Below are 25,299 nucleotides of genomic sequence, written 5' to 3' on the forward strand. Positions count from 1 at the left end.
GTTGTTTTGATACTAATTTGAAATATTTAGATACTTACCAATCAGCCACGCCCTGCACAACACTACCGGTTTCCACTTTACTTCAACCCAGACTTTAGAGTGGACCCAATGGCTGACATTTCCAAGTTCAGTCTCAGGGGTTAGCAGTACTCAATTCTTCTCTGCTTTGGTCTGCATTTGATTCTTCATCTAGACATTTTAGAAGGAGATTACGCTTCGTCCCTCAATGTTAGGGTGTGCTGGCAGGTGCACAGGTGCCTAGTCCTCACAGTGTTGTTAGTGCCATATTAAAGACATGGACGATTTAAGATATTAAAAATAGAAGGGTAACCTGGGCAATTAGTCTGTGGTGCTACCTCTATGACATCTTCAGATACAGTCAACAATTAAATTACATATGAACCCCAACACATTATCCTCTTCATAAAATTATCACTGAACATCAAGTTAAATCATACTGCTTTAGTGGTGGTGGCATGGTATAATTTATTTTTCCAATTATAGTTAAATACTGCTACACACTTCATGATCTCATCTAGGCAGAATCTTTCCTTGTACAAGAAAATATGTTAAATAGGCGAACACAAATTTCGGAAGATAAATTAAAAAAAACCAAAGACATTAAACAAACATTATTGTACAAAAGTGTAATGTATTTTTTAATAAAGATAGCATTAAGCTGAATCCCAGAAGACTCGTCTAGAATATACTGTGTTTCACAAAGGCCAAACAGCTGCTTTATCATATAGGCAAATCTTAGAATATGCAAGACGCATCCAGCTAGAGCTGACTGCTCAAAGACATGTAAACAAAACAGAAGACTTCTATTTGAGGAATCCAATTTCTCAGTTCAGTTTAGATACACAGCAGTACGACACTGCCCCCATCAATCTTATCTCACGAAATCCATACTAATATGTGCAATTTAACTTTGCAAGTCAGACTCTGAAGCGCATTAATTTGACTTTGGCTAAGAAATTTTTTTTATCAAAAGGGCAGCTTAAATGTTCAATGAAGCAAGATGAGGTCCCCCTTTATTAAGCCAGGAAGACTATTTCCACTCTCATCGCTCCAGGTCTCTTGTGCAACACAGTACATAACTTTTTATGCTACAAGTTCCAAAGGCATAAGGGCACCCATTAAACATTCACTGTTCTGGAATTATTAATTTCAGTTAAAATGTTAGTTTCAAAGAGTACATGACTAGATTAGAGAATCAAAGGATCTAGTTACTTGTAAACTAAGCTCTTTTAGAGAACTCAAGAAAATGTGTGTTTACGAAAAAGTTTAAAAAACGCGGGCGTCTGATTCTCCAGTTACTATTCCACCACTGTATGGCCTTTTCTGATAACTCAGCAGATAATAGCATAGTTTTAGTCTTTTGCTATCACAAATGTAAATATGTGAGGTATTTCTATTATCTAATGACACAGACAGTAATACGCCAACCTTGGAATAGCATGACATCAAAGCTCTTTCTAACATGGGAGGAAAGGATTTATGGAATTTGGATGTCTGTTAGAATCTGAAGCTCCCATCTTTCTCAACAGAAGTCTGGTTTGTACTCTTACCGGTGAAGGCAAAAATATCCAACCCACTGTAACATCGACAGGAAGAATTCAATTTCACCATCTTGGAGTGATCCTAAAAGTCAATGCTGTGCTCCAACTGAAACTAGCGTATTATGACGATGAATGACCACGAGAAAACATACTAAAAACATGTTCCTCAGGAAAGGAAGTCACGATTATTTAAAAAAAATTAGAAACATTAAAAAATAAATAAAAATGAAAAGGTGAAAAAATGGAATGCGATGTAATCGCAATCATGAAACATTTTTTCCCCACAAGACATGCAAATCTTAAAATTACATACAGATCTTTCATGTCTGTGGCACAATGTTGTACAGGATTGACAGTGCCAACAAATATCTTCAGAAATGCGGGTAGTTTTCCTTAGCATTATAAAAATAATAATAAAATTTATTTTGACAGCAACATGGTTGTCAATAATATATATATGTATATATTTACACAAAAATAACTGTCAATTTATAAGTAGCTGTTTTCTCTGGATCCTGTGAGAGATGTGTATCTAATCTGTTGACAAACCATGCACTCTCCCTACTTTATGTCTCTCACATGAATTTGACAGACCTATTCTATATGTTATGGCTAGGCATTCGTACCATGCAACACAATATGGATTTTCAAAGCAAATAGCAAATTGTCTTCGATGTCTTTGACTCATGAAGTAGTCAAAGAAATGTAAACCGTACTACTTTACAAAGTATGCTGAATAACCACTGGATGTGTCGGTAATTAAGATGAGGTTGCATTGTAGATCTCGAATGACCCTTAGGTGAAAGTCTTTCACAACGCTGCGTTTAGTTGTTCCATCATTAATCTGAGTCCCAAAGAACTATTACAACTGGTTCAAACTTATAAAGTACATAGCTGTAATTAGGTCTTGCAATTCAGGTGTAGTGAGATTACCAAGAACGGCTGCGAATCGTTAGCTGTAGAGGAAAGATTTTTTTAGGATAGAAGCTGCCCTGATCGTCTATTATTGACAATGCATAGAAGATTTAGAGTTATGGAACATCGGTCCTCAGCCGTCCCACCTGCCGAGCCCATTTAGTAGTGTTAACAATAGCTTTTCCAGTTTTAAAGTGCAAATGATTCAGATGCAATTGCTATGCAAAAGGTCCGACAGAGAACGTGAAGTCCACTCATGAGATGTTTTCCAGAATATAAAATATAAGCTCCATGATGACTGGTCCCTCATTCAATTGACATGCACCTCCATGAATCACTGGCACTAAGGCACTGTCAAGATCGTTCATGTACTGCGAAGGCAGGGGTTGCCCATTACTGCCAGCTTGATATCCAACCTGAAACAAAGGCAGAAATGAATGAAATCTAGTGCTCCCCAAATAACATACATTCAGTACCTTCTAGGTTTTAATTCACATTTTTAACACGTTTTATGAGACTGGTACTAAGAAGGCATAGTTCCCTAAAAAAAAAACTTTCATACAGCTTAAGATTTGGACTGCATTTTGCACACAATGTGGTGCCATATGGTGCGTCTCAATAGATAAAGACAAAAATGGCTTCAATAGTAAAATATCTGGTAAACAGAAATGGAACATTTGAAACTGCACATGAGCAAACATTTCATATGAAGCAAAACCCTTTTCACAAGCTACAAATTCTGCAGTTTAATTTCAATGCTATTGTTTTATTTAACATTCAACAAACGGAGGTGGCTACCATTAGCTAGCTGAAAATATGCAGGCACTAATTAATATGCCCCCAACATTACAGCAAATGTCTCTTAAATTCTCATTTTGCTTGGCCAATGAGGAAGCTAAGGTTTAGTTAGACTATATCAAGTATAACCCAAGGGATCCTGACCCCCAGAAGAGTAAAGCTGTCATATTTCAATATGTTTAAATGGTACATTAGTTCATAAGAATACCTTGTTAGAAAAGAAATAGCAGACTTAAAAATTCATTCAAAACCAGAAATATTCCCATAGTAAATAAGATAAAAGGTAACAAAGTATGTAAGAGAGCCAGATCAGAGTGTTGGGATCATGCCACCCATGTAGGTAACTCAAATCCTCTAATGATTTTACCACTTTCTTTTGGTGAGAGAGCAAATCTAAAGCTTTCATGTTATACTGGATGCTAGTGAATAATCCGGGTGACTGGCCTTTTAGCAAAATGACTGGACAAAAGACAAATTAAGGGATACCAAAATAAATATGGTTACATTTGACTAGGCGCTATTAAAATGGGTACTGGCCTAACACTGTGATTGTAATGGGTCTCTATTAAACAGAAGATATTGTAGGCATTTCCTTTGCTGACAACATAATCAACAAACAGCTTCATTTAATACATTCTGTTTTCAAATGTCTAGTCTTGGTACGTTTCTAGGAGGGTGTGTTCCAAAAGAATAAACCTGACCGTGATTTGAATTTAGTTATGTTTAATGCCATGTCTTTCAGTAGGACCATAAAGGAAGGTAAGATACCACGTTCCTAAATCGTTAGGGAGTATAAAGACACAGGTTCTTTGTAGTTGGAAGAATACACTGAAGATAAAATCCTATATGTGAAACCCTGCCCAAAGGCGGGAAAACAGGATTATGAATATAGAAACAGGACAAACGTACATTTGGTATGACGCATTCTCAAGATTAAATGCATTCTGATTGGCTAACATTAAAACAGGAATGCTTAATCTCTTACTACATGCCAATTCAAAGTAGGACCAGTAATTAGGAATAATGGTCTTTTCATTTTACATACGTCACTGTATCTATGAGTTTAATATTTGTAGAATGATGTACTATATGTTTAGTAACGGTATTTTGCTTTTAGTTTGTAACTGAAATATAATTTATTCATTTGATTTTCTGAATTTAATAGTATGCTATACTATATACTACTATTGAGACAATCAAGTAAACAAGCATTTTCAATGCACTAGGGTCTCACATTTGTCGGAGTTACAGCTATTCACAGTTGTAAACTCCCAACTGGATTTTTTTTGCACTAAAAGAAAAAAACAGCGCGATCGCGCTGCTACAGTTCACACGTAATAATACCTATCGCAAAAGTGCAATTATGAACGTAACCGGCAAAAGTGCAATTAACCGTGTTACAAGGTCGATAGTAGGACCAAACATGTGTTCTTTATCAAAAAGCATGCTGAGAACTGCCTGTTGTATTTCTGACTTGAAGTCTGACCATCTGAGCCAAGCATGCCTTCTTACAATAACACTGGTGTTTACAGCATGTCCCCCAGTATCCGCTGCATCCATGGCACATCGAATAAAGTTGTTGGAGATGGCTTGCCCTTCTGAGACTATATCCTGTCCTCTTTTCTGATGATCCTCTGGAAGGTACTGAGGCTGCTTTTCCATCTAGCCTCAGTGGACCCTATCTTATCTTGCCAGAAGTCCCGGGGAATTAGCAATTAGACAATGATTAGCAACCTGTGCAGCTACTCTTTTACCTGCTGCAACAGGGTTTTTGCTCTCCTTATCAGGAGGAAGAGCATCTCCTGTGGATTGACTATTAGCACGTTTCCATGCTGTGCTTACCACTATAAAGTGACAAGAGGTACTTGTGATATGATAAATATAGGGTCTGATGGTGCGGACTTGTACTTTTTGTCGACCCTTGAATTAATAAACCTTGCCCTAACAGGTTCTTTAAAGATGTCTGTGGCTTGTCTAAGCATACCTGGCAACATGGGCAGGAACTGGCTCACTTTGTGAGTGTTGATCAATGTATCAAAGAGGAAATCCTCCTCAATCGGGTCAGTGTGCATGCGTAAATTATGGTATGCAGCTGCCCGTGCAATAACCTGATTGTATGCTGTTGCCTCTTCAGGATGTGAACGCTGTGCCTGGTACAAGTCAGGGTCATTAGGGAGTATGGGATCAATCAGAGTTTATAAAGCGCAGCTACTCACCCGATAGGGTTCCAAGGCGCTGTGAGGGTGGGGGGTGTAGCGTGTACCGGAGGTGGATTAGAAAAACCATGTCTTCAGTTCCTTCGTGAAGCTAGGGAGGGAGGTGGTTTAGCTGATGTGGGTGGGTAGGGTGTTCCGGGTGGTGGTGGCGAAGTAGGAGAAGGAGCGTCCTTTTCTTCTTTTCCTGATGCGGGGTACTTCTGCGAGGGACTGCTGGGCTGAGCGTAGGGTCCTGTGGGGTATGTGGAAGTTGAGTCGCTGGTTAAGGTAAGCAGGTCCAGTGTTGTGGAGGGCTTTGTGTGCGTAGGTGAGAATTTTGAAAGTGATTCTTTTTTCGATGGGGAGCCAGTGCAGTGTGCGTAGGTGTTGTGAGATGTGGCAGTGTCGGGGTAGGTCGAGGATCAAAACGGCCACGGCGTTCTGGATGTTTTGCAATTTGCGGGTGATTTTTTTGCTAATTCCAGCATAGAGTGTATTGCTGTAGTCCAGTCTGGTGGTGATAAGGGCTTGTGTGACTATCTTTCTATGCTCGAGGGGGATTCATTTGAAGGTCTTGTGTAGGAGGCAGAGGGTGCGGAAGCAGGTGGAGGTGACTGTGTTGATCTGATGATTCATACAGAAGTCGGGGTCCAGGAAGATTCTCAGGTTGCAGGCGTGGCTGGCGGAGGTGGGTGGGTGGCCACCAGGAGTTGCTCCATGCGTTGGGTCGGGGGCCCAGGATGAGCACCTCGGACTTGTTTGTGTTGAGTTGAAGGCAGCTATCTATCATCCAGTTGGCAACTGCTTTCATGCCCTTGTGGAAGTTGTATCTGGCTTTGTCTGCTTCGTTGTAGAGGTAGAGGATGAGTTAGGTGTTGTCGGCATAGGAGATGATGTTTATTCCGTAGCTTCTGACGATGGTGGCTAGCAGGGCCATGTAGATATTGAACAGCGTGGGGCTGAGAGAAGATACTTGGGGCACTCCACAGGTGGGGAGGTGGGTTCTGCGAGGTATGGGGCGAGTCTCACTCGCTGCGTTCTGCCGGAGAGGAAGGATTGGATCCAGTTGAGGGCCTTGTCTCTAATGCCGGCTTCGTGGAGTCTTCTTATCAGGGTGTGATGGGAGACTGTGTTGATCGCTGCCGAGAGGTCAAGTAGGATGAGTGCCGCCGTCTCTCCCTTGTCCAGTAGGGAGCAGATGTCATCTGTTGCGGACAGGAGGGCTGTTTCGATGCTGCAGTTTACCTGAATCCGGATTGGGGGATGTTGAGGATGTTGTGGCTTTCTAGAAACGTGGTGAGTTGGCTGTTGACTGCTTTTTCTATGACTTTTGCAGGAAATGGAACTAGGGAGATGGGTCTGAAGTTTTTTCAGTCAGTGGAGTCAGCTGATGGTTTCTTGAGGAGGGGGTTGATCTCGGTGTGTTGCCAGTTGTTGGGGAAGGTGGCGGCAGCTTGTGAGCTGTTGATGGTAAGGCAGAGCTTGATGGCAATGGTGTCTGCAGCTCTGTTGAAGATGTGATGGGGGCATGGGTCCATGGGGATCCCGGAGAGGATGGACTTCATGGTTTTCAAATTATCTTCGATGGAGAGAGGTATCCAGGTGGAGATAGTGGGTTTGTTAGTGTCGGTTGTTGGACGGGGGGTTCGATGCGTGGATTGTCCTTGTTGAAAGTGTCGCAGATGGTCTTGATTTTGTGGTGGAAGTAGGTGTTGAGTCTGTTGCATAGGTCCTGTGAGGCTGGGATGTCTGTTGTCTCGCTGTTGTCTGGGCAATGGAGGGGGGCAATGAGCTGATTGTCGGTTATTCTTGTCCAGTTTCTACGCGATGGCTGGGGTTGGAGGTCTGGTGATGGTGGGTGAGTTGAAGGTGAAGTTGATGCATCGGTGATGGGAGTTCTGTGGTGCGGCTGAATGTAGCGGCGGTTCCTGTGGTGAAGATGGGATTAAGGGTGTGTCCTGTTGAGTGTGTTGGCTCTGTCAAGATCTGTCGAAGTCCTATGTTGTGGAGGTTGTCTAAAAGGGAAGCGGTGCTGGGGTCTTGTGGTTTCTTGAAGTGGAAGTTGAGGTCTCTCAGCAAGGTGTAGTTGGTGGCTAGGATGGCTTGTGCAGAGATGAAGTTGGTGAAGGGTGTGCAGTTCCCCGGATGTTGGATTTTGGGCTGGTGTGTGGCTTGAAGGGGAGGTGTTCCATCAGGTTAGTGGCTTCTTTGGAGTCTTCGGAGTGTGTGTTCAGGCAGAGGTTGGAGCTGTGGACGATGGCAATTTCCCCCTCCCCCCGGGAGGCTGGGGTGATCTTTCCAGGTGATCTTGTACCCCTGGGGGATGGCTATGGCAATGTCTGGGCTTGAGGTGTTGTTGGTACAGGTCTCCGTGAGGAATGCTCCATCCGGAATGATGCTGTCGAGGAGGTCCCAGATTTCGGTGGTGTGTTTATGGAGGGAGCGGACATTGAGGAGGATGCACTTCAGGGGTTTAGGGTTCGATGAGTTGTTGCGGATGGGTTGTGCTGGGACCCGGGTGTTGGTGGTGGTGCAGGTTTGATGGCAGCGGAGGAAGAAGAATGGACTGTGTGTGTTGCCTGGAGCTGCTTGCTTGCACTTGTTGCGTCCTGGGTTGAGTGCAATGAGTCTGTCTGCTGTAGAGGCGGTGGGTGGCAGGGCCAGGGGTCGTGTCGCTGGTCGCGTTCGGGTCACGGATGGGTGCAGATGGGCTTGCCTGCTGCGTGGCCGTCATTAAGTAGGGAGAGGGGGAGGAGAGGACAGCTGGGAGTCGGGAGTGGAAAACGGCACGAAAAAAGGGGGCGGGCCCCAGAGGCAGCAGTGGCAGGGATACAGCGCGAGAAGGAGGAGGGGGTGAGGCCACAGGGGCAGCAGCAGCAGAGGAGAGAGGGAAGGGGGAGTGAGAGCGGAGTGAGAAACAGGGAGGAGAGAGTGAAACGCAGAAAGCGAAAGACAAAAGGAACATAAAAAGGGACAAAACACGGAAGGAAAAGCACACAGAGTGAAAAAGAGGTAAAAGAGGAGAAAAGGAGAAAAGAGGCAGAGGGCAGCGTAGTAGAAGAGCAGAGCTCTCCCACTAGACACCAGGGATGAGATGAAGGCAGAAGCCTGCGGTTGGAGGAGGGCCTCGAACTTCTGACAGAGGTCAGAGTAACGAAGGGCTCTACTTGCCGGTGGAGCTACGAGGAGTCAGAGCAGAGCAGGGACCCTCGATAGTCTTCTTCCTTGGGATCTGGGTCATATAAATCCCATGGATGTACGTCGAGTGGAATTTCACCTGAGTCCTCTCCATGAGGTGGTGGTGACCCTTCTGGAGAGAACTGTGGCTGTTTGAAAGTTGTAGATGATTGTGGTGGAGGAGTAAACGGAAGTAGAGGAGAGTGAAATGTAGAAGGCTGAGGGGGAACTGGAGCTTTGTATTTGTCCTTGGAGACATTTTTAGGAGGAGGAGCAGAGTCCAATGTCTCTTGGAACATAAGTCTCCTTTTAATGGGAACGGGAGGAGATTCAATTTTTTTCCCCTTTCCCTTTTGTAAGTGGAAACTGACGAGCATCCATAACTTCCAGAATTGGCCCTACTGGTGAAGCTGCTATAGATGAGTGGAGTCTTTCGAAGCTACCCTCCTCAGTTCGAAGTTTTGGTGTAAGCTCCGAAACGGATATTAATGGCTCCTTTCTCTGAGTTGAAATGCTCAGATCGAAAATTCAACTCGATCCTGAGGCTGTGTGGGATGTTGTTGAATCTGTGGTTGAGTCCGAAGGTGCCTTGGCAAATTTTGATGCCAAGTCGAGGGTGGGGCATCCGAATGTAACTTTAGGATCCAACCATGGCTCGAAGGCAGTAGTGCACCGACGACCAGTTTAGAATTTTTTTAATAAAGTCTTTAGATGTAAAGTTGGGCCGTGTACTCACATGTTGTGCTGCAGTGAGAGTCTGACTCTCGATGCGGGATTCAATGTCCAACTCGGGATCTCAAATAGAGAGAGGGCTGCCTGATGTCCAATTTCCTCCTGTGCATGTTTCTCTCTGAAAATGTTGGGGGTGTTGTCCGGTGTTTTCAATGCCATCTCCAATCGACAGGCTCTTCGGTCCCACTTCGTAGATCAAAAACACCTACAGGCGTTGCATTTCTTTTTATGTTCCAGGGACAAGCAGAAGTTACACACCAGGTGTGAATCGATGTGTGTAAATTTGGAGTAGGCCCAAGAGGGGTATCGACGCCCCAAAGGGCAGGAATCCGACTTCTGGCACAGGAATTCGGTTTCAGTACGTAAACTTTGGGAAAAAAACGTGATCGAAATACTATACCATCGCTGAAAGCAAGATGGAAGTGAAGAGTCTGGCCAAGAGTCCACTGTGGGCCGACCCGTACCGACCTACCAAGCAATGCCTGCAGCCTAAAACTGAGGACTCCCCCTGACTGCAACCTGCATGGTAAGCTGATTCCGACACCCAAAGCCACCCCTGCACCCAGAGCCCCTGTGCCTTGGGGAGCTGAACCGTCAGTGTTACTACGACCCTTGGCATCTCAACTTACCTGGGCAGCTGTGGGTTGACCTCTCACGGCCTCCTGGCCAGAGCCTGCAGCTCGTTTCTGAAAGTGATCTCTGCCATTGATTAACATTGGGTGCCCGACGCTGTGTTGGTACTCTGCACCCAGCCACCCCTGTGCCACTGAGGGTGTACGTTTGGTGCTGCCTTCTGGCCCCCTCCAGTGCTCATCTCAAACCCTGGAGACCAACCTCGGCCACTGCTGGTACTTACCTGTGAGCAGCGTGTCAACATCTTCCCACTCCCAAGTCTCCATTGACTAACACCGGGCATAGAATCCGACTTTCACCTCTGCACCTTGCTTTCCATGCGCCGCTGTGAGTTCACTCTTGGAACCAACCTGACCCTTGCTAGGAGCTTGCCTAAAGCCTTGAAGACTTAGACCATAAGTCATGTACTTACCTGTGAAACTGCATCATTGTTTTCCCCCCTACAGGTTAACACTGAAGACTCTTGCAGTGTCGATTTTTGAAACAGCAAAGTATTTTTAAATTAAAAACTGCTTACCTTATAATGAAGTTCTTTGGTTCAAAGCATATATAAAAGCAACTGTTATTTTTATAAATTGGTCTTGGATTTATTTTTTGAGTGTGTATCTCAGTTATTGCCTCTGTGAATACAACAAATGCTTAACGCAATTCCTTGATAAGCCTAACTACTTGCCCACACTACTACAAAAAGAGCAATAGACCTATCTATTTCTGCTTTGGCAAACCTTTGGGAATCCCCTGGACACTCTGCACAGTGTACTTCACGTTAGTGCACCATATGGAGAGCCAGCTTCCTACACACTCACAAAGAGTCAAACAATGCTAATGTTTTTAGGAACCTTGACTAGCCCTTGGATGTCAACAATTAACCCTTCTCAACTGGATTTCATAATGAAATTATAGAATAAAATAAATAGAAGAATCCTCTTCCTCTAATGATTTACTTGTCATTCTGAAAGCTAAGATTACATTGAGTATTCCTAATAATCCCAGTGAACCAACATTACTATATCCACAGAAAACCACAAAGAACTCAAACTATGTAGGTCTTGTCGCTCTATGTTATTTGCAAAATGTCAACAGGAGAGCTATGCAAAGATATTAGCCAAAAGAACTAACTAGATTTTACCTACATTTGTTTCTGTGGAGCGACTTGTATATGTTTTAGGCTACAGTAACATTAACTATACAAAAGTAATCTTTTTTCATCTTAATGTTGCGCAATAGCATGGGGGTCCGCTTGCCTCTTTTTTCTTAGATGCTAAAAAAGTTTTTCTTGGTATGATGCATAGTAGTATGATAGTATGATAATTATGGAAGATATTGGATTTCTTCAATTTCCTTTGGTCATTTATTTACGCAATTCAGTGTTTATATTATGAATTAATGGTGGTCATATGCATTATTCAGAACCTCAGAAACTTTCCATATTGAGTACAGCAAGTGACTGGGCAAGTTCTCCCCCTCTTGTGCTTTTTTGCACTACATACCGAGCCCATACTGATTTATCAAAAACTTCACCATGTATTCCCTTATTTAAATACATACAATTTACAAATAAAGTAGTGCCCTTCACTAATGAGACAGCCGTACCTAGCTCTCAAAAGAAGACACAAATGTCTGCAGTTGTAAAGCTAGCTAAAAAGTTGGATTCTGTTCTGGGTATTAATAATAACAAAATGCAAGGTATTAGTTCAAATATGGCCACAATGAACCAGCATAATATTCCATGTCAATTTGCCTTTTTAAAAATCTTTTCTGAGTATCCATCTACTTTACCCCTCAGTCTTTTTGTACAAGATTGCAGATGGTTATTACAACTTTTCAATGGGAATCTAATCAGCAGAGGAGGGTGTCTCGACAATTTGGCCTTAGTATCGAGGCTGGTGGCCTCAATCCTTTCAAGACTTCAAGTGGTATTATTTCACAGCTCTCTGTAGTAGGACTGTGCAGCCTATGTATTCTGATCTCGCTGGATGAACATTTATATTCCTCTAGCTTCTCTCCCCAGAGAAAGCTAGACATAACCACTTATTCAAATTTAACCAAAGGTGAAAATATAGACTCTATTGACACTCATTTGTGTCTGGAAAGACATACGCTGGTATACTTGAGACTAGTCTACCATGTTGGACAAAACAGCACCCACCCCCACCCCTACCCAGTATCCATGATAAATTCACTGCTGGTCTGGCAACAAGGGATTCACTATATCACAGAACTATTGTGCTCAACAGCTTCATAACGTTTCAGGAACTACAGCACTTGCATGGTTTTAGAAAAACAATGGTTCAGCTTAAAAAACATCTTGGAAAATGTTTGCAGATTACTTCCTTCAGACCCGATCACGTTGCTACCGCTTTTTTAGGCCTTCATTTTAGTTTGTGTTTCTATTTGGTTCTGTAGGATAGTGTAATTTAGGCAAAACGCAGGTAAGTGGACTGAGGATGTGAAAGCTTGCACTTGATGGAGCAGACAGATCTGAAAATTGTGTTACATTAAACAGACTAATCTGCTATCTAACAGTACCACAATAAAAATGTACTACTGACAGACGGCTATTCTGCAAGGACCCAGTATCCCAACTGTAAATAAAACAACTTATCTTTTTTTTTTTTCAAAGTAATACTATGGCTGGTAGCTGATTTTTACCATGCATGATTAGGGCCACTCCACGTGAGTCCCCACTCTCATATCACAGAAACCTTCAAGCTACTGCTAGAGTAAGGAATACATATGGAGTTCTTGTTCAAACCACTTTGAATGCGAGGGTAACCAGGGCCTAATACACTAGGAGTAACCTCAGGCTTTAAAAGAATATATATATATTTTTTTTTTACATTTTACACTGTTTAGAGATTATCTGTGGCATGTTAGTACTGCTTTAGTCTTTGTTTTGAAAACTGATTGCAAACTATTGCATATTATAAAGTTGGAATTAATTGCATATTATAAAGTTGGAATGAATTCAATAAGACTGACTGTCTTGATTTGCGTGGGATTATTAGTTATAACAAGCCCTTCCTTCCAAAAATCTGCTGATGGACTTGCTGATAGATCTTTCACCACATCACCTATGATATCTGGTAAAGTCCAATAAGAGGACAGATAACACCCCCAAGGTCCCTTTATTCTTAGAACAAAAAAGTACGCTAGAAGAGACTGTCATCAGTATTTGGACAGCAAAGTATTTTTTTTTAGACTATTCCAGGCAAAATCACTCTTTCGAATTCCAGGAAAAGGCTCTAAGCCAATGAACTACCCTGGGAGGAGCACCGAGAAGATAATGAACTGATACCAACCTAGAACTAAGACCTTCAACTGCTCAGCATACTGGTTACTGTTACAGTTTTCTTTCCAAAGGCTACAGTAAACCTTTGCCGGAGTGAGAGTGGGTAAATAAGACTGCACAGAAAACAAAGCAGCTGGTCGTGGCCAAGAAGGCCCAGATGGCGAACGCGCAATGTTGAACTCCTGGCTGCGAGCAGGCCCGCCACACTGCCTGCGGACCCTTTGGCCCTTCTTGATGATCGGGCCAGGCACTGGGTGAAATTTCCATGCCCAGAGGCCTACGCATCTGCGGCTTACTGTTGCTGCGGTGTGCATCTCTGAGAGAAAATCCGGTCACAGCCCTTCCTGTGGTGTTCCCGCCCAATCCCCATACACTACCAGAGTACAGTACACTTAAGGTTAAAATTCTACTGGACTGTCTGGGGAAAGGGCGATATTGCAAATATATAAAGCTCTGGTGATTAATTTGCCAAATCTCTTCCAGACCCTTAGAACAAGATGGGAGGCCTGGATGGGACCACCGGACAGCGACTAGGGAAACGTTTGTATATCCTCCAGAGTGTTAGTTATCTCCTCATGGCTTTGCGCTATCCAAGTGAAACATTTACACATATCCAATCTTATGTCCTTACATCTTTAGCACGCAAATAGACTCCCCTCACCCACTGGTTTCCACTTTCCACAGGCACAGGGTGATTTTTTTCACATGGTCTGGAGTTGTCCAGTAATCACATCGTGCTGGCAAAAGATTTTTGGTACTTCTTCAAAGGCCCTCAGGCAAGGGCCTGGGAACTCTCGCCCATGGTGGCGAAACTGGACATTCTCGAGGACATAAGGGGGAGCCGGGGAGACTGTACTCTGATGGGGATCAGAACCATGTAGGAAACTGGGTTCTGGTTGCAGAAGTCCCCCACTTTTTGCGTAGTTTTTGATGCAACTTTGACTGAAATGCATTAGATGAACATAACCTTAGGAATTCCACCATCTTGTGCGTGGTAGAATTAGGAACTCGAACAGGGTGAGGCCCACTCCCCAAAGGAAGTGGTTATCTAGGGGGATAGTGACCCCCGGGGTAAGTAGTCCATTGGCTACTGCACTTCACTCCCCTTAAGACCCCTAAAATAAGTATTTAGGGGACCCTCTGATACCAGAACCTCAGATTTGCTGGAAGAAGGACCCGAAGAGCCACGAAAAGCAAGAACTGAGGAGCAGCAAATGACTTGGCCCTAACCCCACTGGCTTGCCTCCTGTCCTTGACAACTGCAGAAAAGACGTCTCGTCCTGCAGCTGTTGTGCCTACAACGGCCTGGGAGGATTGCCAGCTCTTTAAGAAGTAACCAGGATCTCCTGTGGAGTAACAGAGCAGCTTCACTGCACCCTGCAGGCACCAAAGAAGACTCACAAGGACAAAACCCGACATCGGGCAGCATCACTGCACCCGTGCCCCCTGGCCCGTGTTGAAGTGGGCCAGCGGTGGCAGTGTGTTCCCCAGGCCCTTGTGAGCCAAAGCCCACCGTGGGTTTGCCAACAGTGAATTTCCTAACACCGCCTGCAGCCTCTTTCTACACTCTCACTCCAACTGCAAGTATCCCCTGCATGGGAACCAGATGCCAAAAAACACCACTGCACCCGAGCCCCATCACCCAAGCAGAGGTGGGCCAACAGAGTCCCTACGTGCCCAAGGATCTCAAGGGTTGAGCCCCCTTGTGCGTTCCCCCGGACTGGGTGCCCAGTCCATGCTTTCAGCTTCTTTCTAACCAGACTGATCTCCATTGCAGTGATTGGGACACCTGATGCTGTAATACACCCCTCCACCTGGATGCACCAGAGCCCCCCCAAAGCCCTTCCCCCAACCACCAAGGCAAACTGTTGGTGCGGCCTGGGACCTTTCCCCATCCTCACCTCAAGTCCAAAACAGCCCTTTAAGTCTCTGCTAAGTACCCGTATGCAGAGTGTTTCTTTTCCATAGGATAACATTAGGGCACCCAAGGCTGCAAAGCACCTCTGCACCCGGACGTCTCATTGCTTCACGAACTGACCTGTTTGTGCTGCTTTGGACCAGAAGAACAGTCATGTAGGTCGTTCCTCAGTGTCCAAATGCAGTATATGTCTCCCCCCCCACCCCCCCAGGATCACATTACCAAAAATTGCACTACTTTTCAAAACTGCAAAAATTCATAACTCGAAAAGTACTTGTTCAATTCTGATGATCTTGGCATCAACATTTATTTATATAAAAGTATGTGTAATTTTCATAAATTGGTGTCAGATTTCTTTATTGAGTGTGTCTCTCCCTCACTAACTTTGTGTGTGCTATACATGCTTAGCACTACCCTCTGATATGCTTAACTGCTCAGCCACACTACTACAGAAGAGGTCATTTGTGAGTCTGTAATTCCTCTGGGGTGTTTTACACAGTGCAACTCTTTTTGGTCCCCTACATCAAGATTCAGCTTCGTACAAACCATGCTTGCAAAAAGTGACATTGCCAGACTTTGGACCTCAGCGAGTCCCCCACAAATGGGCACGAGTAGCGATGGACTGGTGTGACAAACTGGAGGAACCAATATACGCTGCTAAGGCTGCCCCAAAAACACAGCAAAATTTGGGCAAAGTGGTGTGCTTCCTACAATTTGAGCTGAAGCCTATTTGGACCGTGTCTTATGAAATGCATATGATGGATAGTGCTCTATGGATCAGCAGTTCTTATAGTATTATGTTTATTTGTTGTTCATTAAGCAACATAAAATCACCATTTCAGTGATAGATCCCACAGAGTACCACCAAGTCATTCTTGAAAAAATACGCAACCGTTGCGGAAGTCTGCCAAAATGAATACGTGAGCACATAAAAAAATGCTCTAAACTTTATGCTCTTAGACTAAAAAGCTATTTTTTCAGCACAGAAACAAGATGGGAAGAAAGAAGAAAGCCTAAAACAAGGATGAATATTGATTAATAACTGTCCTTTTTCTGACCTCATTGGGTCACCTTTATGTGTGTGACATGCGCAACTTTAACAAAATGTTTTTCCATTTTCTATCATATTAAAGTTTTTCGTTTGTGCTCTGTAGAAATAGAAACCCTTACTCGATTGGTGTCAAGTGTAACACGCAGGCCCAGTTTGGTCATCCCATCTTCCTTTAGCAGCTTGAGGTGTGGACAGAGTGCTAAACAGAAGGCCTTGGCAACGTTTTCAGTCAATCTGCTGTGATCGGCCGGGTCACTCAGACCATTCTGCTGATCGTCGTTCTCCAGAAAGAACACCTACGGAGTAAACAAACGGCAAACTAACATTGGCTTTTCATACATGACAAACAATTATTCATCTGTATCATAACGGCTGCGTAAGGTTAAACAAAAAAAATGGACATAAAAAATGAATCCCTACGTCGATAATTCTCTCGAAATTATGCCTTTTGATTGCTTGGAGAGGGAAGTTTGGGAGTGTCCTGGGCTTAAAAAAACCAAACCCAGTGGAAGTTATTAATCAGTTAAGCGAGTCAGCATGGGGCCAGCTGTGCTGAGCATCATCATGTATAACTGCTTTGTATTTCTTGCTGAGAGCATTACTTTGTTGTAATGCATACCTGACATCAGCCTTCATTATACCCATGACAGGCAGCTGGAGAAGACCTGGAGGGCTGTTGGGAGCTCTGTTCTTACCCCTTCATTTTCTTAAACAATTGAGCCCATTCTCTTACCTCTGTCCACCTAATAACTTTTCCATTTGCTTTGTACTCCGACCCATGAAAGATTTTAACGCTGGTTATGGACTCCATCGGCTTGCCATCAATAGGACTTACAACTCTACAGGGCAAAAAAGAGAATTGATGCATAATATTGTAAAGTTCATTACACAAACAGTGCACAACGTTCCTGCATTTAAATACGGAAACCTCATTATAAAACGCAACTCCATTGGTATGTCACAATTTTCTTTTGTCAGATACATTACATAAGACAATGTACAACCAAACAAAATCCACAATGAAAACAAGTATTGTAGGAAGTTAGCTCTGTATATACTATCTTAAAGTAAGAGATAGTGTGCACAGAGTGGAGTAAAGTGTTGTAGAGTGGAGTTGTGTGCAGAGGTGTGGTGTGGGATAGGGTATTGTATAGAGGAGGGTCAGAGTAGAGTCATGGATTCGAATGGCCCAGAGTTAAGTGGCATAAAGTCAAAAGTCAGAGTTTGGTAGTGGCACAGAGTGAAGTGGAGTGTCAGAGTGGAGTGTTATTGACTGGAGAAGAGTCTGAGTGGAAGATCTTAGAGGGGTGCAGCGCAGAGTGGACTAGAGTCGAACAAAGTGTCAGAGTGGAACAAAGTGTCTTAGAGTGGAGTACAGTGGATTGCCATAGAGTGGATGGGGTAGAGTGAAGTGCCATAGAGACAAGTGGAGTAAAGTGTCAGAGTGGAGTGGTGTAGTGTGGAGGGTCGTAGATTTGGGTAAAGTGGTATGGATTGCAGTACAGTGGAGTGTCAGAGGGGCTTAGAGTGTTGTAGAGTAACAAAGTTGGATGGGTGGAGTGGCACATATTAGTGTGGTGAAGAGTGGAGTGGCACAGAGTGGAGTAGAGTGTCGTAGAGTGAAGCGCTGTCGAGTGGAGCACAGTGGAGTGGAGTGTACATGGCGTGGTAGTACACTGCCATTACATACAGCACGTTTTCAATTGAAATGACCATTACATTTCCACAAACACATTTTTACTAATGAAACTATGCAGCGCACAAACAATGTGTGGCATCATCTAGTGCAGTGGGTCTTAACCTTTTCACTTCTGTGGACCCCCATTTAATCATTACTGGGATCCAGAGGCCCCTACTGAATAATGATTGGAATGCTGGGACACCACTGAGTCATTAATGGAAGCCGGGGACCGTACTTAAGCAATTCTGATTATTTGCACCTCAAAACAGTACACAAAATACAGAAGCATGTATTCATCAAACAAATACAAAAAGTATGAAATAATTCACACATTTTTTTTTAAAAACATTTTTATGAAACGTTTGGAGCTTTTCGAAATCTAACTGAGGCCACCCATCATCCATACTATATTCTGCTTGATACATCTGCTCTGCTTCCACGAATTTAGCTGAGGACAGCAACTAATTTTTAGGCTACAGTTTCAAAATACTTCACATTTATGGAAAGCTTTAACATTTTTAATTTTACATTTTGCTACTGTATTTATATACACCCTATTAATCTGTTGATATTCATTACTTTTCTAAACAGTCGGAGACCCCCTGAGTGGGTGTTGTAGTCCTCCAGAGGTCCCTGAACCACAGGTTAAGAACCGTTACCTGACTGTATTGATTTGTTTTGATCGTATTTAAATATTTGTTTCCAGCACACTTCAAAATCAGAAACAATTTGCTTCATTTGGGTTTTCCCAATTCTGATATATTTGGAATTTGCATAGTACATTTGAAGATATTTAAATTTTGTTGTGTGTTAAGTATGTGCACCCAACAAGGTTCTGTTTGGTAGCTTAAGATCTTCTTGCACCGACATGCGAGCCAGAACTCACAGATGTTCTGTGTTTGCTCCAGGCGAGACAAAGGTTGCAAACGCCATGCTGGTCCACCCAGGGGTGCTTCATACCTGCATTCTCCGAGCTGAGATCTGTGGAGGCTCGACAGAATCCAAGAAGACAACTAGGGCACCAGACGGTTCAGGTGAACCAGGCATGGTACGTGGAGGTAGAGCGATGTTCCCATGGGAGATCCGTCAAACAGATGCTGATTATGCAGTAAAATGTTATCAGAGTCTTCTGTCTTGACAAATGGAGCAGTGAGGCCCGAAAGAAGCTGTGAGGATAGCATCAGTCTCAAAGTCCTTGTTGAACACACCTGAGCATGATAGCGGAAAAAAACTATCTTGGGTGAGGAGTCGGTGCCAATGCGCACTGTGGACTAAGGACGTAGTTGCAGCACAGCAAGTGACTTGAAATACCTTGGAAGAAAGACTATTTGTAATGTCCAAGCACAACACTAGATGGCAGGATTATGCAAAGCATACGTATCTACAACTCCATATGCTACAAATAAGTCTGTTACACACTGCGGAAAATAACAGAAAAGAATAAGTGCTGCAAGATAGAATTTTTCATTTAGTTTATTCCTAGATGCATTCATTCCAGGAAATTGAAAATAACAGACTAAATGCTTGTTTTGTGAAGAAAATCAAGCCACCTTATTCTTGCTAAAATAAATTGGACTCTTATGACATACTATTTGCTCAGAATGTTGGACAGAAAAAACGAACTGTGTTTTGGAACCACTATTAAAGTAGAAAATGAAATACTTGATTTGTTTGATGGATGGGCCTATGCCCTTCAAGGTTTCTACAATCAGGTCAATAGAAATGCTGTGATAGGATGTAACGATTTAAAGGCCTGAGGTCTAATATAGCCCATAGTGGTCTGTCTTTTTTGGGGATTGAAAAGTATAGGGAGCAAACTCCTGAGCCTTGCTGTTGAAGAGGGACAGGCTCTATGGCTCCTTTGTGCAAGAGAGCCTGCACTTCTTGTTTGAGAAGGTTTTGATGTTCTGTGGAGAGTTTGTTTATGCGAGGTGGGATGTTTGGAGGTGTGTTTAAGAGCTCCAGAAAATTTCTATGTTGGATAATGTCCAACACCCACTGATCTGATGTTATAGTTTTCCAGGAGGGGAAGAAGTGTTGTAGCCATCCCGACAGGGGGAAATAAGAAGAGAGTCACTGTTTGGAGGTGGAGGGTGTGGTGCGAGTAGAGGCACCCTTTCCACAGCCCTTGGAATTGCTTCCTCTACATCTGCCTCTGTAATATCCTCTTTATAAGGAGATTTGGTGTTCTTGTCTGTAGGTGGAGGTAGAGGCATCTGATGGTGTGGTTTTGGTGCCCTGTTTGTATGTGGGACGCCAAAATGATGCACAAGAAGTAGGGGTTTGAAGCACCCCCACAGAGTTAGCCACTTCTGTGTGTTTCTTCATCTTTTACAATGTTTGGTCCACTTGGGACCAAACAGATGTTGCATGTCGAGTGGGACATTTAAGAGGGCTTGCTGCACCTCTGGCTTAATGCCAGATATGCATAGCCAAGCGTGTCTACGCAGCAGTACCCTAGTATTGATGCCCTGGGTGGCTGTGTCCACTGAGTCAAGGACACATCTGATTGAAATATTTGATATTCATTTGCCCTCTTGGACAATTTCATGACCCCTTTTCTTGTACTCCTCCATTTCATCCCCCACTCTCTTTCCTGAAGCGTCTATGAGCTTGCACTCTATCAGGTAGAGGAGCATATGCTGTGGTCTGGGAATTTACCTTCTTAGGGGTGTTAGATACCACCAGTAAATCTGGGGGGATTTGGCCCCTGATGTACCCTGGGTCTGAGGTTGCAGCTTTATACTTCTGATCCACTCTAGGGGTAATAATGCATGCCTGCACCGGGTCTTTAAAAACCTCATCCGAGTGTCAGAACACCCCCTTCAACACAGGCAGGTATTGTCATGCCCTAGTGGTGGTGGAGAGTGTTTTGAAGAGAAAATCCCCTTCAATGGGATTTTTGAGTAAGGGGACCTGATAGGGAAGATGGCTTAGCCGGGTAGATGCTGCATATGCAGTTTTTTTCTGTTTGGGATCAAGCCTCTCCTGTATGGTTTGGAGAATCGGTTCCAGAGCCAATGCTTGTATGGAGGGTTTCGGTGCAGAACTTGAGTTTGGTTTCGGCGTTGAGATGCTCGGAGCCAAAGAGGTTGAGGCTGGATGGTCAGAGCTGATGAGGGAGACGGTTGGCTCAACATGGATGCTGACTGGCTCGGTGCGGAAGGGGGAGGTTTCAGCTTCGCTTTACTGCTGAGCCCAAGGGCGGGACATCCTTAGTGGACAGGTGGTGCTTACCATGGCTTGTTGGCAGTGGTGGCCCGTGAGCCGTAGTTTCGGTTGGAACTGAATGTCTCTTGGTTGGTTGGACAGGGGCATGGTTACTCAACTGCAAGCTATCCCGAAGAAAGGTCCTGCATCTGTAGACTGAACTCTATGTCGGAGCCGGAGTCTCGGATGGGAAGGACCTCATCCTCAGCTGTGGAGGCCTTGTGCAGTTTTTCCTCTTCCTCTTTGACATCTTGTTGGTCGAAGATGTTGGGTGTCTCCTCAAGATCTTTACGCTGCACTTCTCTGTGACGCACTCGACGATCCCGCAAAGTTTTCTTCGATCGAAAGGATTTATAGGCCTCACAGGTATTCTGGTATTTTGTGTGCAGCTGTGATAGAAGCTAAACAGAGTCAATTCCATTAGCAGCGCAATGTTGGTCGAAACCTAAGAGGTGAGAAAAGACCCAAAGGCCACGATTGTAGCACGTTGAATCTACAGGTGATGCGTTTTTCCTTTTTACGATGCACTACGATGGAATGCGATTGAAAACAATACTGACTGGTAAAGAGGTGAACAATGAACTGAAGGGAGCCCAAAACAGTCTTGAACGGGAGCACCGAAGAACACGTCCGAACCCGATATTGAAAAAAAAACAAAAAAACAAACAATCTAACAATGGAGTCGATGCACATGTGCATGAATACCGGGAGGAGAAGTCCCTCTGCCGCATGACTAGAAAGACTTCTTCAAAGAAAAACAACTTGCACACATCTGGACCCAACACTACATGGTAGGAGTACGCACAGTATGTTATCAACAGCCATACATGCCTAGAACATTAATTAATAAATAGGCTTCGGAAAGAGCAGAGTAATTCAGAAGCAAATAGAGCAACGCAACGAACCACATGATTGTGAGAGTGCGGCTGTTCACTTGATAAAACTCAGGCTCATCACAAGATTGTTCTAGGTTTCATAAACCTGGATGTCTATGGGAAGATTTAGAAAATATGACTATCAAAATGTCTTCCAGATCTCCCAATAAATATCCCAGCTGCAGAATCAAAGTCTTCCTTTCCTGATCGACACTTCCATCTACGAAAAGGAAGGGACACTCATGAAACCTATGGTGATAGCTGGGTGGTTTTTGTATGATCATCAGCACAGAAAAAAAATGCTCTGAGCTAAAAGCACATGTGTGCAAATTGCTTAATGAAGCAATGGTGCCATACTCTCATAACCCAGCAAAAAAAAAAAAAAAAAACATGGGAGCGCAGCACACAACCATCAGCCATGTTAATATTTCTTACATATTTAAAAGAATCACCAGCCTTTACTGTGAAAATGAAAAGTGAACCATTACAATATCAGTGGGTTACCAGCCTGTAGCAGAACCAGAAGGAAAAACAATTACCACGGTAAACACCACACGGTAGCTCCTACAAAAAACAGAAAGCTTCACTGATCTCAAAATATTTTGCTCACATTATTTGTGGCATCCTAGATACCTTTTTCATACAACGTGCCTAGCTCATTATCCTGCACCAGAGGAAGAAAAATAATAGAGGCCTAAAACCATATTGTATTTGGAGAAGATGCTCTTTAAATCACAATGTCCTGCCCCAAACTAGGGCCCTTCTTGTTGGATCACATTACTTCCTACATTGCCCCACATGCAAACATTCAACACATGTTTGACAACACCGCCAACTTAAGATAAAAAAAAAGCATAAAGATAAGAATAATAGTGAAACAGAAACAAGGCTATGTTACTGAGGGAAGTACTTCTTTTGAGCAAAGATACAAACCCACGGGGCTACCATCGGTGGCCTACCTCCCTCTGGTCTCCCACACACCAAAACCCTCCATAAAAAAAAATCTAGTCGCCATCATAGACAACTCTTTGAGCTTTGAAGCCCAGGCCTGTTCAGTTGTTGTCATCTGCTTTGGGCCCCTGAGCAGTCTCATACCTATTCTTGTCTTTTTTGACAGACTATTGTCCAAGGCGTGGTCCCATCTCGGTTGGATTACTGCAACATTCTGTATCTTGAAGCTAACAAGTCAGTTATCAGAAAACTTCAGCGGGCCCAAAATACTGCAGCCTGGCTGCTATTTTCGCTCCTAAAGTTTTGTTCTGTGTCCAGACTTCTGCATAAATGACACTGGCTCCCTGTGGAAAAGTGCATATACTTTAAGACCTTGTGCATGGTTGATAAAATCCTGTATTACCGGGGGTTCTTACCTTGTCTAACCTCATTCTTCCTTAACGGCCCTCCCACTTCCTACCTTCAGCGGACCTTAGCCTGGCCATGGTCCCCCAAGTTCGGCGAGTAAGAGCTGGAGGCTGCTCTTTTCGAGCCAATGCCCCTGCTGCCTGAATGTGCAACCTCTTCCCATCAGGAACACTGAGAATCACCTTCATTTCAGGAAAACGTTAAAGGCTTGGCTTTTTCTGCAGGGATTTTCAGCTCGCACTTTCAGCAGTTGCAGTTTACCTCCCGTATGGCTTAGTGCTGGGAAGCTCAAATGCTGGAACAGCCATGCACTTTACAAATACTATAACATAACATTATTTACCCCTTGTTGATGTTTCTGTCATCATCCACCCATTGGATATAGACATGTTCCTGAGCTTCTTCAGCATCTGCTTTGCCACAAGTGATAGTGAAGTCTTTCATTTCTCTCAGCGCTTGCCTCAGTGAGTCCATGTTTTCAGCAGTTATTTGGATCATTACTCCATCTGGTAAAATTACATTTTACATATTAGAGGAAATCACTAAGTGGAGAATGCCATTTCATATAAATCTGATGAAAGTTGTATTTTTATAATTTTGCAACATAAAATACAAACAAAACTATTACAATATTTAATCACCAGCCTCTAAGAATAGTTAATGTAGAAAGCTGGCTCTCAATATGGTGCACCAAAATGAAGTACACTGTGCAGACAGTCCAGTGGATCCCAATTGGTATTGCAAAGGAAAAGTTAGGACTAATGCTCTATTTTGTGGTAATGTGGGTGAGCAGTTAGGCTAATCAGAGGGTAGTGCTAAGCACTTGTACCCACAGAGACAATAATGAGACACACTCAAAGAATAAACCTGAGCCCAATTTAGAAAAATAACTCTTCTTTTTATATATGTTTCAACCCAATAACTTCATAATCAGGTAAATAGATTTTCAAGCATAAATACTTTGCAGTTTAAAAAATCAACACTTGCAGGGGCAGACGGGTGCAGAGGTCAAATTCGCAGCCGGGTGCCCAATGTTAACCAATGGAGCCTGGGGATGAACGAAGATGAGCTGCGCATGGTTGAGTAACGTAGTCAGGGGTCGATCGCCCGGGATTGAGGCAAGCACGGGGGAGGGGTCACAAGACAGCACCAAACTTACACCTTCAGCAGCACAGGGGCGGCTGGGTGCAGACTGCCAACAAAGCATTGGGCACTCAATGCAAGTCAATGGGGGAGATCAGTTTTGGAAAAAGGTTGCAGGCTCGAGCCAGGAGGCTGAGCTGCCCAGGTAAGTTCTGATGCTAGGGGACGTAGGAACACAGAGGGTCCATTTCCCCAAGGCAGAGCGGCTCCGGGTGCAGGGGTGTCTTTTGGCATCGGCAATAGCTTACCAGGAAGGTCGCGGTTGGGTGGAGTCTTCGGTTTGAGACTGCAGGCTTGGAGGCAGAGACCGCCAGGGGTCAGCCCATGCTAGACTTGAACTCCGAATCGCTGGGCAGCCTTCACAGGGTGGGTGTGCCACTGGAAGTCGGGCCGTGGGCCTTAGATGCAGTGGTGGGTCGGGAGGCATTTTTGCCATTTCTCAGGGCAGAGTTCTTTTCTTTTAAAGTTGGTTTCTTCTTGAACAGGTCTGCTGTTCACAGGTGATCTTGATCTTTGCCGAAGGTTGGCAGTCCTCCCAAAGCTTTGGTGGTCGTTGGGCTGCAGAACAGATCGTCTTTTTGTGGAGGATCATCGAGGGCTGCAGACAGGCCGGTAGAGCTGGGGCCAGGTCAGTTGGTGTCTGTAGTTTTCCCTCCTGGTGCGACTTTGTAGGGTCCGGCTCGTCTTAGGTCATCAGGAATCTGAGTTCTAGGGTTCAGGAGTGCCACTTAATTACAAAGGAGTGCCAGGTGGTAGCC

The 25,299-nt window shown here is 43.9% G+C and overlaps 1 protein-coding gene across 2 annotated transcripts in view; it reads right to left on the reverse strand.

Annotated features, from left to right (window-relative positions):
- Window positions 1–464: 464 nt before the first annotated feature.
- Window positions 465–25,299, reverse strand: part of ZFYVE9 (zinc finger FYVE-type containing 9) — a 391,527-nt gene continuing 366,692 nt past the window's right edge. For both annotated transcript variants that reach the window (XM_069232671.1, XM_069232672.1), the window contains 4 exons: window positions 23,742–23,904; window positions 17,007–17,112; window positions 16,393–16,569; window positions 465–2,893 (listed from right to left, as the gene is read on the reverse strand). In XM_069232671.1, coding sequence (XP_069088772.1) covers window positions 2,732–2,893; window positions 16,393–16,569; window positions 17,007–17,112; window positions 23,742–23,904 — 608 coding nt within the window. In that variant the 3' untranslated portion in view covers window positions 465–2,731. The remainder of the gene's footprint in view (window positions 2,894–16,392; window positions 16,570–17,006; window positions 17,113–23,741; window positions 23,905–25,299) is intronic.

Source organism: Pleurodeles waltl, chromosome 4_2, assembly GCF_031143425.1.
Source record: "Pleurodeles waltl isolate 20211129_DDA chromosome 4_2, aPleWal1.hap1.20221129, whole genome shotgun sequence".
NCBI lineage: Eukaryota > Metazoa > Chordata > Amphibia > Caudata > Salamandridae > Pleurodeles > Pleurodeles waltl.